This window comes from Triticum urartu, chromosome 2A (genome assembly GCF_056163025.1).
Source record: "Triticum urartu cultivar PI428250 chromosome 2A, HENAU_Tu73, whole genome shotgun sequence".
NCBI classification, from domain to species: Eukaryota; Viridiplantae; Streptophyta; class Magnoliopsida; order Poales; family Poaceae; genus Triticum; species Triticum urartu.
In genome coordinates, this window is record NC_141874.1 from 50,301,527 (window position 1) to 50,322,311 (window position 20,785).

The 20,785-nt window shown below is 48.6% G+C and overlaps 1 protein-coding gene and 1 pseudogene across 1 annotated transcript; one reads left to right on the forward strand and one right to left on the reverse strand.

The window, feature by feature from the left end:
• Positions 1 to 6,661: 6,661 nt before the first annotated feature.
• On the reverse strand, positions 6,662 to 7,698 carry LOC147983605 (protein FAR1-RELATED SEQUENCE 5-like; annotated as a pseudogene).
• A 1,889-nt stretch (positions 7,699 to 9,587) lies between these two features.
• Positions 9,588 to 11,106, forward strand: LOC125540897 (peroxidase 21-like). The gene is made up of 2 exons (XM_048704427.2): positions 9,588 to 9,780; positions 9,906 to 11,106. The coding sequence occupies exons 1-2, from the start codon at positions 9,588 to 9,590 to the stop codon at positions 10,862 to 10,864; spliced, it is 1,152 nt and encodes a 383-aa protein (XP_048560384.2). The 3' UTR covers positions 10,865 to 11,106.
• Positions 11,107 to 20,785: the final 9,679 nt, after the last annotated feature.

Below are 20,785 nucleotides of genomic sequence, written 5' to 3' on the forward strand. Positions count from 1 at the left end.
GATCCCTCATAATAATTTCAAGAAAGTGTTCCCCCTAACTGTGCACCGTTGCGACAGTTCGTTGTTTCGAAGCACCACGTGATGATCAGGTGTGATAGATTCCAACGTTCACATACAACGGGTGTAAGAAAGATTTACACATGCAAACACTTAGGTTGACTTGACGAGCCTAGCATGTACAGACATGGCCTCGGAACACAGAAGACTGAAAGGTCGAGCATGAGTCGTATAGAAGATACGATCAACATGAAGATGTTCACCGATGTTGACTAGTCCGTCTCACGTGATGATCGGACACGGCCTAGTTAACTCGGATCATGTTATACTTAGATTACAGGAGGGATGTCTATCTGAGTGGGAGTTCATTGAATAATTTGATTAGATGAACTTAATTATCATGAACTTAGTCTAAAATTTTACAATATGTCTTGTAGATCAAATGGCCAACATAGTCCTCAACTTCAACGCGTTCCTAGAGAAAACCAAGCTGAAAGACGATGGCAGCAACTACACGGACTGGGTCCGGAACCTGAGGATCATCCTCATAGCTGCCAAGAAAGATTATGTCCTACAAGCACCGCTGGGTGACGCACCTGTTCTCCCTGCAGAACAAGACGTTATGAACGCTTGGCAGGCACGTACCGATGACTACTCCCTCGTTCAGTGCAGCATGCTTTACAGCTTAGAGCCGGGGCTCCAAAAGCGTTTTGAGAGACACGGAGCATATGAGATGTTCGAAGAGCTGAAAATGGTTTTCCAAGCTCATGCCTGGGTCGAGAGATATCAAGTCTCCGACAAGTTCTTCAGCTGTAAGATGGAGGAAAACAGTTCTGTCAGTGAGCACATACTCACTATGTCTGGGTTACATAACCGCTTGACTCAGCTGGGAGTTAATCTCCCGGATGACGCGGTCATTGACAGAATCCTTCAGTCGCTTCCACCGTGCTACAAGAGCTTTGTGATGAACTTCAATATGCAGGGGATGGAAAAGACCATTCCTGAAGTATTTGCAATGCTGAAATCAGCAGAGCTAGAAGTCAAAAAGGAACATCAAGTGTTGATGGTGAATAAAACCACTAAGTTCAAGAAAGGCAAGGGTAAGAAAGCCTTCAAGAAAGACGGCAAGGGAGTTGCCGCGCCCGGCAAGCAAGCTGCCGGGAAGAAGCCAAAGAATGGACCCAAACCCGGGACTGAGTGCTTTTATTGCAAGGAAAGTGGTCACTGGAAGCGGAACTGCCCCAAATACTTAGCAGACAAGAAGGCCGGCAAAACGAAAGGTATATGTGATATACATGTAATTGATGTGTACCTTACCAGTACTCGTAGTAGCTCCTGGGTATTTGATACCGGTGCAGTTGCTCACATTTGTAACTCAAAGCAGGAGCTGCGGAATAAGCGGAGACTGGCGAAGGACGAGGTGACGATGCGCGTCGGGAATGGTTCCAAGGTCGATGTGATCGCCGTCGGCACGCTACCTCTACATTTACCTACAGGATTAGTTTTGAACCTCAATAATTGTTATTTAGTGCCAAGTTTGAGCATGAACATTGTATCAAGATCTCGTTTAATTCGAGATGACTACTCATTTAAATTCGAGAATAATGGTTGTTCTATTTATATGAGAGATATGTTTTATGGTCATGCTCCGATGGTGAATGGTTTATTCTTAATGAATCTCGAGCGTAATGCTACACATGTTCATAGTGTGAGTACCAAAAGATGTAAGATTGATAATGATAGTCCCACATACTTGTGGCACTGCCGCCTTGGTCACATAGGTGTCAAACGCATGAAGAAGCTCCATGCTGATGGACTTTTAGAGTCTCTTGATTATGAATCATTTGACACGTGCGAACCATGCCTCATGGGTAAAATGACCAAGACTCCGTTCTCAGGAACAATGGAGTGAGCAACCAACTTATTGGAAATCATACATACTGATGTGTGCGGTCCAATGAGTGTTGAGGCTCGCGGTGGCTATCGTTATGTTCTCACCCTCACTGATGATTTGAGTAGATATGGGTATGTCTACTTAATGAAACACAAGTCTGAGACCTTTGAAAAGTTCAAGGAATTTCAGAGTGAGGTTGAGAATCAACGTGACAGGAAAATCAAGTTCCTGCGATCAGATCGTGGAGGAGAATACTTGAGTCATGAGTTTGGCTCACACTTAAGAAAATGTGGAATAGTTTCACAGCTCACGCCGCCTGGAACACCTCAGCATAATGGTGTGTTCGAACGTCGTAATCGCACTCTATTAGATATGGTTCGATCTATGATGTCTCTTACCGATTTACCGCTATCTTTTTGGGGGTATGCTTTAGAGACTGCCGCATTCACTTTAAATAGGGCTCCGTCGAAATCCGTTGAGACGACACCGTATGAATTATGGTTTGGGAAGAAACCTAAGCTGTCGTTTCTAAAAGTTTGGGGATGCGATGCTTATGTCAAGAAACTTCAACCTGAAAAGCTCGAACCCAAGTCGGAAAAATGCGTCTTCATAGGATACCCTAAAGAAACTATTGGGTATACCTTCTACCTCAGATCCGAAGGCAAGATCTTTGTTGCCAAGAATGGATTCTTTCTAGAGAAGGAGTTTCTCTCGAAAGAAGTAAGTGGGAGGAAAGTAGAACTTGATGAAGTATTACCTCTTGAACCGGAAAATGGCACAACTCAAGAAAATGTTCCTGAGGTGCCTGCACCAACTAGAGAGGAAGTTAATGATGATGATCAAGATACTTTTGATCAAGCTCCTACTGAAATTCGAAGGTCCATAAGGACACGTTCCGCACCAGAGTGGTACGGTAACCCTGTCTTGGAAATCATGTTGTTAGACAACGGTGAACCTTCGAACTATGAAGAAGCGATGGCGGGCCCGGATTCCGACAAATGGCTAGAAGCCATGAAATCCGAGATAGGATCCATGTATGAAAACGAAGTATGGACTTTGACTGACTTGCCCGTTGAGCGGCGAGCCATAGAAAATAAATGGATCTTTAAGAAGAAGACAGACGCGGATGGTAATGTGACCATCTATAAAGCTCGCCTTGTCGCTAAGGGTTATCGACAAGTTCAAGGGGTTGACTACGATGAGACTTTCTCACCGGTAGCGAAGCTAAAGTCCGTCTGAATCATGTTAGCAATTGCCGCATTCTATGATTATGAGATATGGCAAATGGACGTCAAAACGGCATTCCTTAATGGTTTCCTTAAGGAAGAATTGTATATGATGCATCCGGAAGGTTTTGTCGATCCTAAGAATGCTAACAAGGTGTGCAAGCTCCAACGCTCGATTTATGGGCTGGTGCAAGCATCTCGGAGTTGGAACATTCGCTTTGATGAGATGATCAAAGTGTTTGGGTTTACACAGGCTTATGGAGAAGCCTGCGTTTACAAGAAAGTGAGTGGGAGCTCTGTAGCATTTCTCATATTATATGTAGATGACATACTTTTGATGGGAAATGATATAGAACTCTTGGACAGCATTAAGGCCTACTTGAATAAGAGTTTTTCAATGAAGGACCTTGGAGAAGCTGCTTATATATTAGGCATCAAGATCTATAGAGACAGATCAAGACGCCTCATAGGTCTTTCACAAAGCACATACCTTGATAAGATATTGAAGAAGTTCAATATGGATCAGTCTAAGAAGGGGTTCTTACCTGTGTTGCAAGGTGTGAAATTGAGCTCAGCTCAATGTCCGACCATGGCAGAAGATATAGAAGAGATGAGTGTCATCCCCTATGCCTCAGCCATAGGTTCTATTATGTATGTCATGCTGTGTACCAGACCTGATGTAAACCTTGCCGTAAGTTTGGTAGGTAGGTACCGAAGTAATCCCGGCAAGGAACACTGCACAACGGTCAAGAATATCCTGAAGTACCTGAAAAGGACTAAGGAAATATTTCTCGTCTACGGAGGTGATGAAGAGCTCGTCGTAAAGGGTTACGTCGACGCTAGCTTCGACACAGATCTGGATGACTCAAAGTCACAAACCGGATACGTGTATATTTTGAATGGTGGGGCAGTAAGCTGGTGCAGTTGCAAGCAGAGCATTGTGGCGGGATCTACATGTGAAGCGGAGTACATGGCAGCCTCGGAGGCAGCACATGAAGCAATTTGGGTGAAGGAGTTCATCACCGACCTAGGAGTCATACCCAATGCGTCGGGGCCAGTCAAACTCTTCTGTGACAACACTGGAGCTATTGCACTTGCCAAGGAGCCCAGGTTTCACAAGAAGACAAGGCACATCAAGCGTCGCTTCAACTCCATTCGTGAAAATGTTCAAGATGGAGACATAGATATTTGTAAAGTACATACGGACCTGAATGTAGCAGATCCGTTGACTAAACCTCTCCCTAGAGCAAAACATGATCAACACCAGAATTCCATGGGTGTTCGATTCATCACAATGTAACTAGATTATTGACTCTAGTGCAAGTGGGAGACTGTTGGAAATATGCCCTAGAGGCAATAATAAAAGCATTATTATTATATTTCCTTGTTCATGATAATTGTCTATTATTCATGTTATAATTTTATTATCCGGAAATCGTAATAAATGTGTGAATACATAGACCACAACACGTCCCTAGTGAGCCTCTAGTTGACTAGCTCGTTGATCAAAGGATAGTCATGGTTTCCTGACTATGGACATTGGATGTCATTGATAACGAGATCACATCATTAGGAGAATGATGTGATGGACAAGACCCAATCCAAAACATAGCACAAGATCGTATAGTTCGTTTGCTAGAGTTTTCCAATGTCAAGTATCTTTTCCTTAGACCATGAGATCGTGTAACTCCCGGATACCGTAGGAGTGCTTTGGGTGTACCAAACGTCACAACGTAACTGGGTGACTATAAAGGTATACTACGGGTATCTCCGAAAGTGTCTGTTGGGTTGACATGGATCAAGACTGGGATTTGTCACTCCGTATGACGGTGAGGTATCACTGGGCCCACTCGGTAATGCATCATCATAATGAGCTCAAAGTGACCAAGTGTCTGCTCACGGGATCATGCATTACGGTACGAGTAAAGTGACTTGCCGGTAACGATATTGAACGAGGTATTGGGATACCGACGATCGGATCTCGGACAAGTAACATACCGATTGACGAAGGGAATTGTATGCGGGGTTGCTTGAATCCTCGACATCGTGGTTCATCCGATGAGATCATCGAGGAGCATGTGGGAGCCAACATGGTATCCAGATCCCGCTGTTGGTTATTGACCGGAGAGCAATCTCGGTCATGTCTACATGTCTCCCGAACCCGTAGGGTCTACACACTTAAGGTTCGGTGACGCTAGGGTTGTAGGGATATGTATATGCAGTAACCCGAATGTTGTTCAGAGTCCCGGATGAGATCTCGGACACGAGGAGTTCCGGAATGGTCCGGAGGTAAAGAATTATATATAGGAAGTGCTATTTCGGCTATCGGGACAAGTTTCGGGGTCACCGGTATTGTATCGGGACCACCGGAAGGGTCCCGGGGGTCCACCGGGTGGGGCCACCTGCCCCGGGGGGACACATGGGCTGTAGGGGGTGCGCCTTGGCGTGTATGGGCCAAGGGCACCAGCCCCAAAAGGCCCATGCGCCAAGAGATAAGGAAGGGAAGAGTCCCAAAGGGGGAAGGCACCTCCTAGGTGCCTTGGGGAGGAGGGATTCCTCCCTTGGCCGCCGCCCCCCTAGGAGATTGCATCTCCTAGGGCCGGCGCCCCCCCTAGGCTCCCTATATATAGTGGGGGGGAAGGAGGGCCTCTCACCCCACGCTTTTGGTGCCTCCCTCTCCCTCTCCAACACATCCTCCTTCTCCATAGTGCTTGGCGAAGCCCTGCCGGAGTACTGCAGCTCCATCACCACCACGCCGTCGTGCTGCTGCTGGAGCCATCTTCCTCAACCTCTCATTCCCCCTTGCTGGATCAAGAAGGAGGAGACATCACGCTGACCGTACGTGTGTCGAACGCGAAGGTGCCGTCCGTTCGGCTGTAGGATCTCCGGTGATTTGGATCATGTCAAGTATGACTTCCTCATCCCCGTTCTTTGAACGCTTCCGCGCGTGATCTACAAAGGTATGTAGATGCAATCCAATCACTCGTTGCTAGATGAACTCCTAGATGGATCTTGGTGAAACCGTAGGAAAATTTTTGTTTTCTGCAACGTTACCCAACAGTCAACTCCCACTAGCATCTCAAAAATCTCAAGCTCTCCCATCTTCTTCAGATCTTGTTGAAGAATATAAAAATTGGAATGAGTGAATACTTCGGCAGCATGCTTCTCAATATCCTTATATTCTGTGACTGATGGTGGGAATGACTGATTTGAAACACAGTCATCATGCGCCTTGTTCTCACGTAGTCGAACTATGCAATTCTCATAATGCACAACTAGGTCAACAATAGTCATACCGCCGTCCAGGTGAAGGTGAAGACAAGAGTTAAGGCTTTCACTCCTCTGATTACTGCGCATACCCAAAAAAAAACCATCGGACAGATATGATGCTGCCCACAGACTCCTCTTCCTGTACATCCTACTCAGCCACTCTTCTGTTTTATCAGTCTTCCATTTACGGACAAAAGCGTGCCATCTCGCCTCAAAGTTGGCTGGAGAGGTGGAGTAGTACAAGAGTGCCCTGAACTCATTTAGCGATTTGTAATTAAGGTGCTTCTGCATGTTTTTTTTCCATGTGCCATGAGCAGAGACGGTGCAACACATCAACCAAAACCAACCGAATAGCTCGTATCATTGCAGCGTCTCCATCTCTGATGATTGACCTTGGCTTTTTCTGACAATTGGCCCTCAGGAATGTCTGGAGCAGCCACACGTACGTCGCTTCGGTCTCGTTGGACACAATGGCACAACCAAAAACTGTGGCGCAACGGTGATTATTTACACCAACAAAGGGGATAAACGGCATACCATATCTGTTCATCTTATACGTGCTGTCGAACACAGTCACATCTCCATACAACTGATAGTCCCACCGCGACTGTGCATCACACCAGAACATGCTCTTCAAACGGCCCTCCTTATCGAGCACGTACTCAAAGAAAAAGTCTGGATCCTTCTCCTTTTTGCTCCTCATAATCCCGATTGCCGTGTTAGCATCACCCTTCGCAATCAACTTCATTTTTTCTCGGCAACATAGGTTGTACATGTCTCGTCTCAGAAACCCACACTTATCATACGAGCCATACCTGCTAATGAAGTTGTCGACGATGATATGCTTTCTGATCCCAGCTCCCTCCATCGCCAAGATCTCAGCTATCTGGTGATCTCCCATCACTCGATGTGACCACAGAAATACCACCTCATCTGGTCTCGCTAACAAATGGTTGTGATCATCCATAAAAGCTGCCACGAACCAAACTCCACGTCCTTTGTCCAACTTCACGACTAAATGTGCGCCACACTCGCAACGAGTCTCAGGTCTTAGCCTGCGGGTACGGCCCTCGGGTTTAAAAATTTACTGAGACGTTTTCCTGCCCTCGAGCAAACGTATCGCCTATACCGAACAGTGGTTGAAAGTCCTTTTCCTCGTTTCACCTTATCTTTTCTGATACTGAATCCACGGTCTTTGGCGTAGTTATTATAGAACATGTAGGCCTCCCATTGTGATGCAAATGTCATACCCATAACCTTCAACTGTGTCTCCAGCGCACGTTGCTGGATTTCAGCTTCCTCAATGTCCATATTAGCTCCATCCTCATGCTCATATTCATCATCACCACTCCAACCATCAAAGTTAGCCTACAATATTCCACATAAGCAAGTGTAAGTTGTCATCAACAAGTTTTTGTTATTCAATGACATCTTAAATTTTGGACCGAACCTGGTTTATGTTATCCGCGAAAGATTCAACACCATGATTTTCCTCGTTCAGGACGTCAATATCCTCCTGCACATAAAAAAATCATATGCACATGTAAGTACCATATGGTTCTTCATCCGACGAAAAGATTGTACACGACACTTACGTTTTCACTACAAGCACCCTCCTCCTTCTTTTGAAAATCCTCCTCAGGTAAATTATCGTACGACGACCAGGATTCATTGTCGCTGCCATCATCATCATCTTTACTATCATTACCATTCGTACGATCAACACTATCGCTACCATCCCACTCACTCGTGTCCAAAAACAGATCCGTAAATGCAGTTTCTTTATCCATTGAATGATCTCACAACCAACACTGCAATATTATAATAAAAATTGATCTATCAATTTTAAATCAAATTAAATGTACTACGATCATACATATGACAACTTCTTATCTAACAAGTGATCGCACATAATTATTTACTGATACAATTTTTTTGACAAACTAGACGGCTTACATGGCGTGCACGTGCACTTCGGCCGGCCTGGCGTGGCTGCGGACGGCGAGGACGTTCCCGGAGAGGTTGATCACGGAGTTGCGTGCGGCGACGGCGTCCACGTAGGCCACGTCACCGCGACGACATGCACGGAGGCGACATCACGTACGGCGGGCGACTCCAACAACGTCCGCGCCGGCCAGATCCCGGGTGAAGACGGGAAAATGGTCGGCGATCGGCGGGGAAAGGCGGCGATCGGCGGGTAAGGGCGGCGATCGGCGGGTAATGGCGGCGATCGGCGGGGCGGGGCGACGTTGGAACGGGCCGCGTGATCAACGCAGGTCGTGGTTTTTTTGTTTCGCACGAAGGGGGAGAGGGTAGATGCGAGCCGACCGTATCGGCTCGAGCCATGCGCTCGGCTCTACCTGTATGGGCACGCCGCATACGGCGCGGGATACGTTAAGCACCGTATGCCCAAAATGCCCTTATACGTTAAGCGAGGGGGGGTGTACCGAAGCAGACCTCCTGAAAAAAATAGATATCCCAAAACATCATTTATAGAGTCTGTCGTATTATTTGCAATATTTTTCAGCATTCACACAATTTGTTCTTAGCGGTGGTTCGCAATAATGGCTCATGCACTGCATTGCAATAGCGTGGGTACTTGGAAACTTAAGCCTGATTGAGACCAATGCATTGCTGTCCGAGTTTCAGATGTTTAAGATAGGCACGCAACGCTGAAACAATGGTTTTTAATTTAATTATCCAATTCCCCCCATACTACCTTGCTTGTTCATGGTAGCCAGTTCCCGGAGGTTTTTAATGTGGATCTCTGTTGGGAAGTTTATGTGTAGTGGCATATGCAATCGTCTGAAGCTTGCAGGCTGTGAGTTGAGGTCTAGGAAACCAAGTCAGGTAACTGATGGATGCATTCATTTCAAGCGCTTTCATTGAACCACATATGCACTGCAAATCTCTTTGGCTGAAATGGAGTAAGGTGGTGGTGCATGTCAAATTCATGTAAGCGCGCTCGTCCCCACTTTCCGGAAGCTGGGAAGGTATGGAACTGACCGCTGTTCTTCTTTCAGCAACTGTCAAGTAAGGCCCCTCTTACAGAAAGTTGATTTCAACGTGGCTTTAATCGCATTCAACCAAGTTTATGACTTGTGTTTCTGTTACTGCTGCACTTGCACACACCTTCGCATGTGTCGGTCAGCCAGGAAGTAACTGCATTTTCATGGATATAGAGCACTGGACCATCTCCAATGGTGTCACTTTCATTCACCTCTTCCCTCCAACTCGGCGCCCAGGCTATAAGAACGAGACGAGATGAGAGTGGGTGGAGCACCTTCCACTCCCCTTGGATATCTGTAAGGCAGAGTGAACTGGAGATGGGTCTGAGCTCAAGCCTAGTGCCAGTGGCATCTGCACTGCTCCTCTTGTGCTGCTTCACTGCTCGTAAGTTACTAACTGCAAATTTCCTTCCTTAGTTTCCGTCTGAAATGCATCGATCATGGATATCTACAAGTACTTCTCGAGCAGTAGAACTTCAACACGGTCTGCTTAATCTGCTGCCATGGCAGGGAATGCTGCCGCCGCCGCGGCGAGTGGTGGTGGCGGCGATGGTCTGAGGCTGAACTACTACTCCGAGAGCTGCCCGAGGGCGGAGGAGATCGTCAAGGAGCAGGTGAGGAGGCTGTACGAGGAGCACGGCAACACGGCCGTGTCGTGGCTCCGGGCCCTCTTCCACGACTGCACCGTCAAGTCCTGCGACGCGTCGCTGCTCCTGGAGACCGACGCCGCCACGGGCCTCGTCTCCGAGCAGGCCTCCCCGAGGAGCTTCGGCATGCGCAACTTCAAGTACGTGGGCGCCATCAAGTCCGCCCTGGAGCGCGAATGCCCGGGGACAGTGTCGTGCGCCGACGTGCTCGCGCTGGCCGCCAGGGACGGCGCGGCCATGCTGGGCGGGCCGGCGGCGATCCCGATGCGGACGGGGCGGCGGGACGCCACGGAGAGCCGGTACGGCGAGGTGGAGCGGTACGTCCCGAACCACAACGACACGGTGTCGGCGGTGCTGTCCCGGTTCGCGGCCATGGGGCTGGACGCGGAGGCCGTTGTGGCGCTGCTGGGCGCGCACTCGGTGGGCCGCGTCCACTGCAACAACCTGGTGGCGCGGCTGTACCCGGCAGTGGACGGCGGCATGGAGCCGGCGTACGGCGCGTACCTGCGGGACCGGTGCCCGACGGCGGACGCGAGGGAGGACACCCGCGACGTGGCGTACGCGCGCAACGACCGCGCCACGCCCATGGTGCTCGACAACATGTACCACAAGAACCTGCTGAAAGGCCGGGGCCTCCTGCTCGTGGACCAGCGGCTCGCCTCCGACCCGCGCACCGCACCGTTCGTGAAGAAGATGGCGGCCGATAACGGGTACTTTCGTGAGACGTTCGCGGCGGCGCTGGTGAGGATGTCGGAGAACGGGCCGCTCACCGGCGGGCAGGGGGAGGTCAGGAAGGACTGCAGGTTCGTCAACGCTAAGTAAGGGCTAGTGATCAGTGGCAAGACGTGATCGTGTGTGTGTGTGTGTATGTGCTCGTGGCGTGGGGCACGAAAATAATTCAGAGGAAGTGATGAAGGGGCCACGTATCATGTGTGGCTGTTTGCATGCTTGGCTTGCTGTATGAGCATGCATGATGCCTCCCTGTACCCGATAAATATGCGTTATCCGAATTCTATGTCATATTTAGATGTGAGATATTATCTTACATCTAATATGATGTCACATTTTGCTTGTGGCTCTTTCATTGACAACTTTCTACAGCTGATTCGTTTAATTTTTGTTTGATGGTTGTCCAGCCGAGTTTCTCCGTTGGTGCTAAACAAGCTGAGTGCGTCTCGACTGGCGGGTATACACAGCTAGGCACCGAAGCTTCTTGGTTTGTAGCACACAGGAAAAAAAAATCTTAAGTATGTTGTTTCGTCTCAGAAAAAAAACAAGAAAAAGTTGCAAGACAAAAGCCACACTTAAGAAGGAATCGAACTACCATGCTCCAACTACTTAACGCGTGTCTTCTAGCCACTAGAATAAATGGATGTTTGCGATAATTAATCAGCGTGAATATTTAGGAACTCACTACATCGTCAGATTTGAAACCTTTTTGAACATTTATTAAAAATTTGTGAACAAATTTATAGATGCAGAATATTTAAATAAAAATGTGAACAATATTTGTAGTTGCAAACATTTTTGAAAACACAAGCAATTTTTGAAAACATGAACAATTTAAAAAACTCAAAAAGTTTTTAAAATGCATTTTTTTTAATTTTTTTTGAATATTTTCTGAAACACTAACACTTCCCAAAAACAAGGACACATTTTTTTTGAGTAGTTATGTCACATCTAAGTATGACATCATCCCACGTATTGTCTCTTGTTTGTTTGTCCAAAAAAGCACAATAGCAGACGAGTGTGCCTGGGCCAGTCCCTCCGCACATGGACAATTGTGAGTCGATAGTTGACATGTAATTGGGCCCCTACAAAATATACGCCCCCTAGTTGCGAGTCGAAGGTTGACTTGCAATTGGGCCCCTAAAAAAACTACATGCCTCGAGTTGCAAGTCGGGGGTGGACTTGCAACTAGGGTGAAAACAAAACAACACCCTGAGTAGAACAAGTAGAACAAGTAGAACAACTAGGGTGAAAACAAAACAACACCTTGTTTGTTTTCAACGTCTGCAACACTGAAAATCTCGAAATGGAATTCTGCCGACCTACGTAGAACAAGTAGCACGATAGTATGGCAGGAGGCATTGATGAACTAAACTCATCTATTCCAGCGTTGCGTGCTATATACTGTACTACCTGTTCCGTCCCCAGCAGTTTAAAAGGGCTGTATACTTGTATTGTACTACATGAGCGACACTTATTTTGATATGGAGGAAATACTAAATTATATTGCATGCTAGAACAATTTAATACTCAAAATACAAACCCACATCCACATGGGCACATATCATGTCATCCGTAAGATTCTCAGGGCATTATTGGCACACCCACGACGAAAAACAACGTGAACGACAAATATGATTCATATGGCCAAGTTCGATCAGAAGCAAGTGGACGGATACCCCCAAGTTTCAGAAAATCTTCAGTTTGGTTTCGTCGGCACAGCATCACTTTCTGCCTGATCTGATGAAGTTGTACGGCTATTTTATGTCAAGAAAAGTAGCCCATAATTTTCAAGTGTGTTCACGGTCACAAGATGGGGGGATTCGTATAGCGGCCAGGTGCTACTACTTATTTTTGCTCCAACTTCAACCTTTTATTTTGAGAGAGAGAGAGAGAGCGCGCTCCAACTTGAACCAAACTCGCTTGATCAAACCCTGTTTCCCCGCTCTCCTATGCTATATCAATGAAAGCCAACAGCAATGCATCATGCTGGATCTTAAAAAATAAATAAAAGTTCTCTCTCTCTCTTTCTTTTTTTTTACTTCTCTCTCACGAGCGAATTCCTTCAGATGAGCTTAACAAAACACTTGTTACAGTGGGGAGATGGATTCTTGGCGCAGCCCGGAAAAGAGGTCCTTATTAAATCAGTAGCACAAGTCCTACCCCATGTACATCAAGTTTTTAAACTTCCGTTTTCTGTTTGTGACGAGCTCACAAGAATGGTCAGGAGCTACTATTGGGGCTCGGCGCAAGGGAAGAGAAAGGCTCACTGGCGCTCGTGGGATAGTCTGATGCAACCGAAGAATAAAGGAGGAGTTGGTGTCGTGGTAACGATTCCGACAAAAGAGGGATAGGATAAAGGAGCATGATCTATCGAGATGCATATGGATGACACGGTGGTTTTAGCGAGTTCGGGCCTCTCACAGTGGAGATAACAACCCTACGTCTCGTGCTCCGGAGAGGTTTTGTTTTATCTGAGTATGTATCCGGGGATTACAATGTGTGTTTGAGAGAGAGGGGAGAGCGGATCTCCATGCCTGAGCTATGTCCTGAGACTAATGGTTAGAAAGAGAGAGAGGTGGAAGCCCCCAAAAAGCCCCCTAGTCTAGTGGTGGGGGGTGGCTTATATAGAGTGCGCCACCCCCTCACCCCTTATGTTACACGGTGGAGTATCAATGCCATAATGCTTGTCCACTACAAAACCGTCATGCTGACTATTGGTCTTTGCATATCCGAGTGAGTTACACGGTCGAGTGGAATGAGCTCGTCGAGTGAAGTGCCGTGCTCCGAGTGGTTATCGCCGTCCGAGTGACTTTCAAGTTGCGGTACATCTGGACGGCGATCTAGCCCAGGGGTCCAGTACAAAGTATACGGTGTCCATGGGTAGGGCCTTTAGGTTAGGCATGTTACCCTACCCCCAATACATGTCCTCGTCATTAGCCCCTGAATCGGTCGAGGTTGAGCGGGTCGAGTCGAGGTGAATTCCCAGATGAGTCGAGTGCTGCAGAGGCACTTATGAACTCCCTCTGGTCACCCGGCGATCTTATCTCCGCATGTTGCCTTGACGGATTCCAGACTGTATGGTGTCCGAGTGAAATGAGCTCAAACGGGTCCGTGGAGGAGCGTTAAACTCACCTTATAGCAATTTTTTTGGAGTGATTTGGAGCTGGTCCTGCATTGAGTAACTGATTACTCGAAATTTCTTCACGCCTGGAACGTGTCTTTTTTTGTTGTTTGGCCGTCACTCAAACCGGGCGGACCGTTCGAGTGGATACCGTTCCAGTGGGGGCACGCTGAGTGCACCCACTGGGTGTAGTCCCAGAGACTGTCGTCGACTGCGGGCAGTCGGCGGGAGTCTTAGAGCCTGTCTTTTTTGTTGTTGTTTGGCCGTCACTCGGACCGGGTGGACCGTTCCGAGTGGATACCAACAGTCGGCGGGAGTCTTAGCGCCTGTCTTTTTTGTTGTTGTTCATCACTCGGACTGGTCAGGCCATACCGAGTGGAGATTACTCCAGTGGGGGCACGCTGAGTGCACCCACTGGGTGTAGTCCCCGAGACCGCCGTCGACTGCGGGCAGTCGACAGGGGTCTGAGAGAACTAAAACTCTTCTTAGATGGTACTGATCGAACTTGTTCTTCTCTGACTCGGAGGTCGAGTAATTCTGGAGCTGGTTTTGCATCGAGCAAAATGTTTCTTTCCGAGTTATCTTCCAGTGGGGGCACGCTGAGTGCACCCGCTGGGTGTAGTCCCCGAGCCTCTGTCGGACTAGATGAGTCGGGCAGAGGGTTTTAGTCTCCTGGTAAACCTCCACACAGTCGACACGGTAAATATCTTTTAGTCTGAAATTGAGTCAATCGGATGCATCTTCAGGTGCTTGACATGGTAAATAAGCTCAGCCTGGAGCTGAGTCAGTCGGAATGATCTTCGTGCACTCGGCACGGTAAATAAATTCAGGCTGGAACTCGATCAAGCAGGTGAATCTTCGTGCTCTCGGCACGGTGAATGAATTCGGCTTTGAAACTGCCGACTGTAGAAAAAAGCCGGACACTCCAGGGAGTAATCGTTCCAGTAGTACTTCTTATATTGACCGTTAGATTTTGTGTGGAAGGGGTATTTGCAAGAGTACATCGTATCCGTAGAGGAGCTTCGTTTTCACCCTTTTGCATGAAAGGGATATTTGTCCGAGTGGACATGCTTCCCGACTGATCGAGGTATGTTGACTGCAAGGAAAAACTTGGTGGCACTCGTATGTCTCCCGGAGGAGATAGACTAGTGGTCTGACATGGACGTGCTATGAAACCCGAGTGGCGAGGCTAGTGTGTGGGCTGACTCTCCGGAGAGAGGTCACTCATTATCCTAGAGGAACACCAGCACATGCTATCTCCGAGTCCAAGTTTGGAAAACTGACGCCTTGGAGCCTAGGATAAGGGTCAAGTGTATCCGTAGAGGAGCGTTGTTTTCACCCTTTGCAGTCTTAAAGATGACTTCAGGTAACGATTTGGGCGATCGTCCGAGTGGACAGTACTACCCTTATAGATTTTCGGCAGACCGAGCATGTATGGTCAGAAGAATATTCCTAATGTGATCAATAGGTTGACCAAATGGGCGTAACCCATGAGGGCGACATGGCCCAGGGCTGTGCGAAGCCCCCGAGTGATGCTCGAAAAAGGTAAGATTGCTACAGAGTGTGATATGAGGTTTGAACATATGAGTAACTTAGTTGTTCCAGTGTTGGGGGTGTAGAGGTGAGGACATGTCCAACTGATGGTGACGCGCGGGGCGGCCGAGGGGCGAGGACGTGTACAACCGAGTGGCGACGCGCGGGGCGGCCGAGTGGTGAAGACGTGCAGATCCGAGTGGCGACGCGCGGGGCGGCCGAGTGGTGAAGACGTGTAAATCTGAGTGGCGACGCGTGGGGCGGCCGAGTGATGCTAGGCGAGGTGGCCTAGTGAAGGACTAAGTGTCCAGCCAAGTGGCAAAAATGGTCCTTGAAGGAGTTAGCCAGATGCTTTCGAAGATGATGTAGTGACGAGGTCGGTGTAGTGTGGCTGCGGCGCAACAAGACCGGCGCGACAACTGAGTCTGAGTAGGAACGAAGATGGCGTGCAGAGTGTCTGGGTGATTATGTAATTTGTCAAAGTGACGGATCGAATGTACTTGTTGAAGTGAAGGGTCTGACTGGTGATGAAGTACTCGACCACTTAGGAGAGTGTCATTCCGAATGAGCTGCAGCTCCCGAGTGCGGCGTAGCCCCCAAGCGTACTATAGGCTTCGACAACGGACGTGCCAGAATACAAGAAATATAGTTTTGAATGAATAATTTGTAATTCATCGAGTCGGACTCGGGTAAAGATGAGGAGAGGCTTCTGAGTGATGCTCGAAAGAGGCAAACTCGCAGGGAGTGAAGTGTGCAATTTAATTATAAAAGGGACTTATCAGTCTCATGCCTGACGAGGTCTATGTCATTGATATGATGAAGAGGATTCCTCTGAGGGGTTGGCCGAATGTGTTTGAAGCCAACAGGTGACAAGGTCGGTGTTGTGGTGCGCTAGGACCGGTACGGTGACCGAGTCCGAGCAGCGATGAAGTTGGCGCATAGGGCCGTCGAGTGATCGCATAACTTGTGTAAAAATGGCACAAGCCAACGAAATAATTTCTCAAGGAAATTTGATGTGTGCTGAAATGATTTGTGTGAATAACACCCATAGACACCTGCTGGGAGTGCAAGGGGCTTGCTGGTTGACCAGCAAGAGTCTGAGAGAGCGAAGGATCCGTTCAAACTTGTCGAAGCGACGGATCCGACCGAACTCATTGGAATACTGGCTCAAATAAAATGGAAGTGTAGTGTTTTAACTGAGTTGCAGCCCCGGAGGACCGATGCAAACTCGAAATGAAGAACGACACATGGTGTTCGTGAATGATGCATGCGAAAAAATGGAAGCTGGACTCGTGAGTCACATAACCAGTACTAAGCAAGTATGTGAAAATAAGCAGCCGAGCATAGAGGTACACTCGGCGGCATGGCCTCCGAGTGAACGTGATGTGTGAATTACGGGACACTCGGGAAGACGGAAATAACAGGATGTAAAATGACTTAGCTATCTGAAGGCGCGCGAGTGGCCGAGTGGTGACGAGGCGATGGTGACAGTCGACCTTCGTCTTGGTGTCCTTGCGGATAGGGATGGAGCGCACATTATACTTGTGATGCAGCTCCTTGAGTTAGAGGTTTGCTCTTGTCTCAGTCAGATTTTGGCTACTTAGGCGAGTACTTGGACTGCAGCTAAGCCTCCGAGTGGGAGGCTTGCTCTCCACTCGGTAGGATTTCAAACACTTAGGCGAGCACTGGACTGCAGCTAAGCCCCCGAGTGGGAGGTTTGCTCTTCACTCGGTAGGATTTTTTCTAACTTAGGCGAGTACTGGACTGCAGCTAAGCCCCCGAGTGGGAGGTTTGCTCTCCACTTGGTAGGATTTTTTTTCAAACTTAGGCGAGTACTGGATTGCAGCTAAGTCCCCGAGTGGGAGGTTTGCTCTCCACTCGGTAGGATTTTTTCAAACTTAGGCGAGTACTGGACTGCAGCTAAGCCCCCGAGTGGGAGGTTTGCTCTCCACTCGGTAGGATTTTTTCAAACTTAGGCGAGTACTGGACTGCGGTTAAGCCCTCAAGTGAGAGGTTTGCTCTCCACTCGGTAGGATTTTTTCAAACTTAGGCGAGTACTGGACTGCAGCTAAGCCCCCGAGTGGGAGGCTGACTCATCACTCGATAGGATTTCTTGAACTTAGGCGAAACAGATTCGCAGCTAAGTCACCCACTGGGGGATTTTGGTTACAAGTATAAGCAACAACAATTATTTCAGAAAAAACTTTTAAAATCTGTGTGGTGATGAGGTGACCAACCGAGTGGCGACGCGTGGGGCGGCCGAGTGGTGATGAGGTGAGGGCGGCCAAGTGGTGATGAGGTGACCAACCGAGTGGCGACGCGCGGGGCGGCCGAGTGGTTATGAGGTGACCAACCGAGTGGCGACGCGCGGGGCGGCCGAGTGAAGTAGACGCGTGGCGCGGAGTGATGTTGCGCGGGCGTCCGAGTGATGTAGACGCGTGCTGCGGAGTGACGATGCATCGGGCGTCCGCGTGAAGTAGACGCGACCCGCAGAGTGATGATGCGCGGGCGTCCGAGTGATTGCTGGACCAAAACGCCCATGTCCGACTGTCGCAATGGTTTGTTAACCATCCGAGTCAATTTGTCCAAACATGCGTGCGAATCGTTCGAGTGGATGGTCATTCCAATGAACTTTAGTCCTATCCGAGTGAACTTGGGTTCGAACAGAAAAAAGACTGTTCTAAACTATAAATGATCGGAAAAGATAAGGTCCTTAATCCTCTGTCGAGTAGCTGGGGACTACGATAAGCCGGGTGGCACCGGCGGTCGGCCTCGCAGACGAAGCCGGACACGACGACGAGGTGAATGGCGCCGGTGACTGCATGCTGAGGCCAACCAATGGAATAGCTTGCATGTTAATTGTCTAGAGTGCAAAAATCATCTCGGAGCTAGCCGGTCGAGTGAACCTGTTCGCTCGCCGGTCGAGTGAAAAAGGTGAATCGGTCGCCCCGCCATCAGCATAGTGCAATAAATGGCGAGTTGGTCGATCGACGTTGTTCGTCTCAGTAAGCCTACAATACAAGTTAGTACATCCATAAGTATTTTTTGTTGAAATAAACTGTCCATGCACAAATGCTAATTTGCAAGGAGTAAAGACCACGGATGGCCGTGCATGCATGCATGAATGCTACTTTGTAAAGAGTAAAGACCACGCATGACCGTGCATGCATGCACAGATTAATCGGTGTGGAAACCGAAAGGTGAGCAATTAAGCCATTAATTTGCGGGAAAGGCGGGGGTGTCAATCACCATAAGGGCATGTACAATGGTGCTATCTTAATAATGCCATGTAGGATCAATGATGAGGTGGATGATCTCTTAGCATAATATGTCTCACCACGTTTTTAGGAATTGCTAATTATTGAAGATAAGACTAAGAGATGACCCATTATAAACTCTTTTTTTGTTATCTCTAAATTACATGCAAAACTTAAGATAAAACTATCTTATCAATCATTGTACATGCCCTAAGGGCATGTATAAAGGCATCTAGTCAGCCGTCTGTAACACAAGCCATGTAGCAAAAAAAGTGGCGTGGGAGAGAGAGAAAGGGAAAAACGCTAGAGCCTGTCTGTAGATATATCGACGGTCTGCTCGCGTATATATCGCTGCTTATAGACGACTTCTTTCCCGTTGTACGAGTCCATCGCACGTCGTGGCTGGAGTAGATCGCAGGTTCGTGGGCCATGTATTTACAAGCGGTTGGAGTGTGTACAGCCAGCCTAACCAGATGCCCTGTTGTACGTTTTATTTTTGGTGGTGTCTATAGATGATGTGTACACATGTTATAGATAGCAGGCGTCTGCACTGATGTACATGCCCTAATTAGGTAACGGACGCCTAATTGGCCGCTTAATAAGGTGGTTACCTTAACGACGGTCGATCCATGCTTGACGGAATTATGAGATCGACGTTAATTAAGCATGCACTTAATGATTGCCGATGGAGCCGCGTTACCTGCGTACGTGTGGGAGTTGTCCTTCCATTCGTTTTTTCCTGCATGCAGTTATCGCTCGATTAGGTGGCCTACGTTATGCATGCACTTACCAGGCACTTATTCCTTCAATCCCGAACGGCCGTCGCTTGAGGCTGTTTCCTAGGTCGCCGCCGAAGCGCGCCTCCACCACGGAGACCGCCGCAGGCCGCTGGACCGGAGGCGGGAGCGCTACGTGCCTGCGCCGCCACCGCAGAGGTTGCAGGCGAGCAGCCGAGAACACGAGGCCGGAGTCGACGGCGAGGCGAACGGCGACGACGGACGTCCGTGCGGCTCGGCGACGAGGTTGGCGACGATGATGACGCGGACGCCACCGGTGGCTGCGCGCGGAGGCGCGGTCGGTGGTGCCGAGGTCGAAGATGACAACGGGACGGATGGCGCCGGTGGTCGTCCGTGGAGGCGCAGTCGGTTTCTTGCTTTCGCGTCGATTCAAGTAATCAGCTCATGCAGATGGGAGGCCAGCCAACCTGAAGGCTGATAGCTCTCCTTGTACGTGTTTGGATGGGTGTACGCTTTCCTTCTGTTTGTGATGCTTTGCTCGTCGTGTAAATGAACAGTATAGAAAACATATTGAAACATGAAGATCAAACCAAGTAGAGGGCACCAGCAGGAATGGAAGTGCCGCTGGTGGTAGAAGAAATAACCATCTGCATCATGGCTCGATACACGCCATGCCCCACGGTGGGCGCCAACTGTCGTGGTAACGATTCCGACAATAAATAAAAGAGGGGTAGGATAAAGGAGCATCATCTATCGAGATGCATATGGATGACACGGTGGTTTTAGCGAGTTCGGGTCTCTCACGGTGGAGATAACAACCCTACGTCTCGTGCTCCGGAGAGGCTTTGTTTTATCTGAGTATGTATCCGGGGATTACAATGTGTGTTTGAGAGAGAGGGGAGAGCGGATCTCCATGCCTGAGCTATGTCCTGAGACTAATGGTTAGAAAGAGAGAGAGGTGGAAGCCCCCCAAAAGCCCCCTAGTCTAGTGGTGGGGGGTGGCTTATATAGAGTGCGCCACCCCCTCACCCCTTATGTTACACAGTGGAGCATCAATGCCATAATGCCTGTCCACTACAAAACCGTCATGCTGACTATTGGTCTTTGCATATCCGAGTGAGTTACACGGTCGAGTGGAATGAGCTCGTCGAGTGAAGTGCCGTGCTCCGAGTGGTTATCGCCGTCCGAGTGACTTTCAAGTCGCGGTACATCTGAACGGCGATCTAGCCCAGGGGTCCAGTACAAAGTATACGGTGTCCATGGGTAGGGCCTTTAGGTCAGGCATGTTACCCTACCCCCAATACATGTCCTCGTCAGTTGGCTTTAGGGATTTCCGACTGTTTAACCAGGCCGTGTTAGCTCG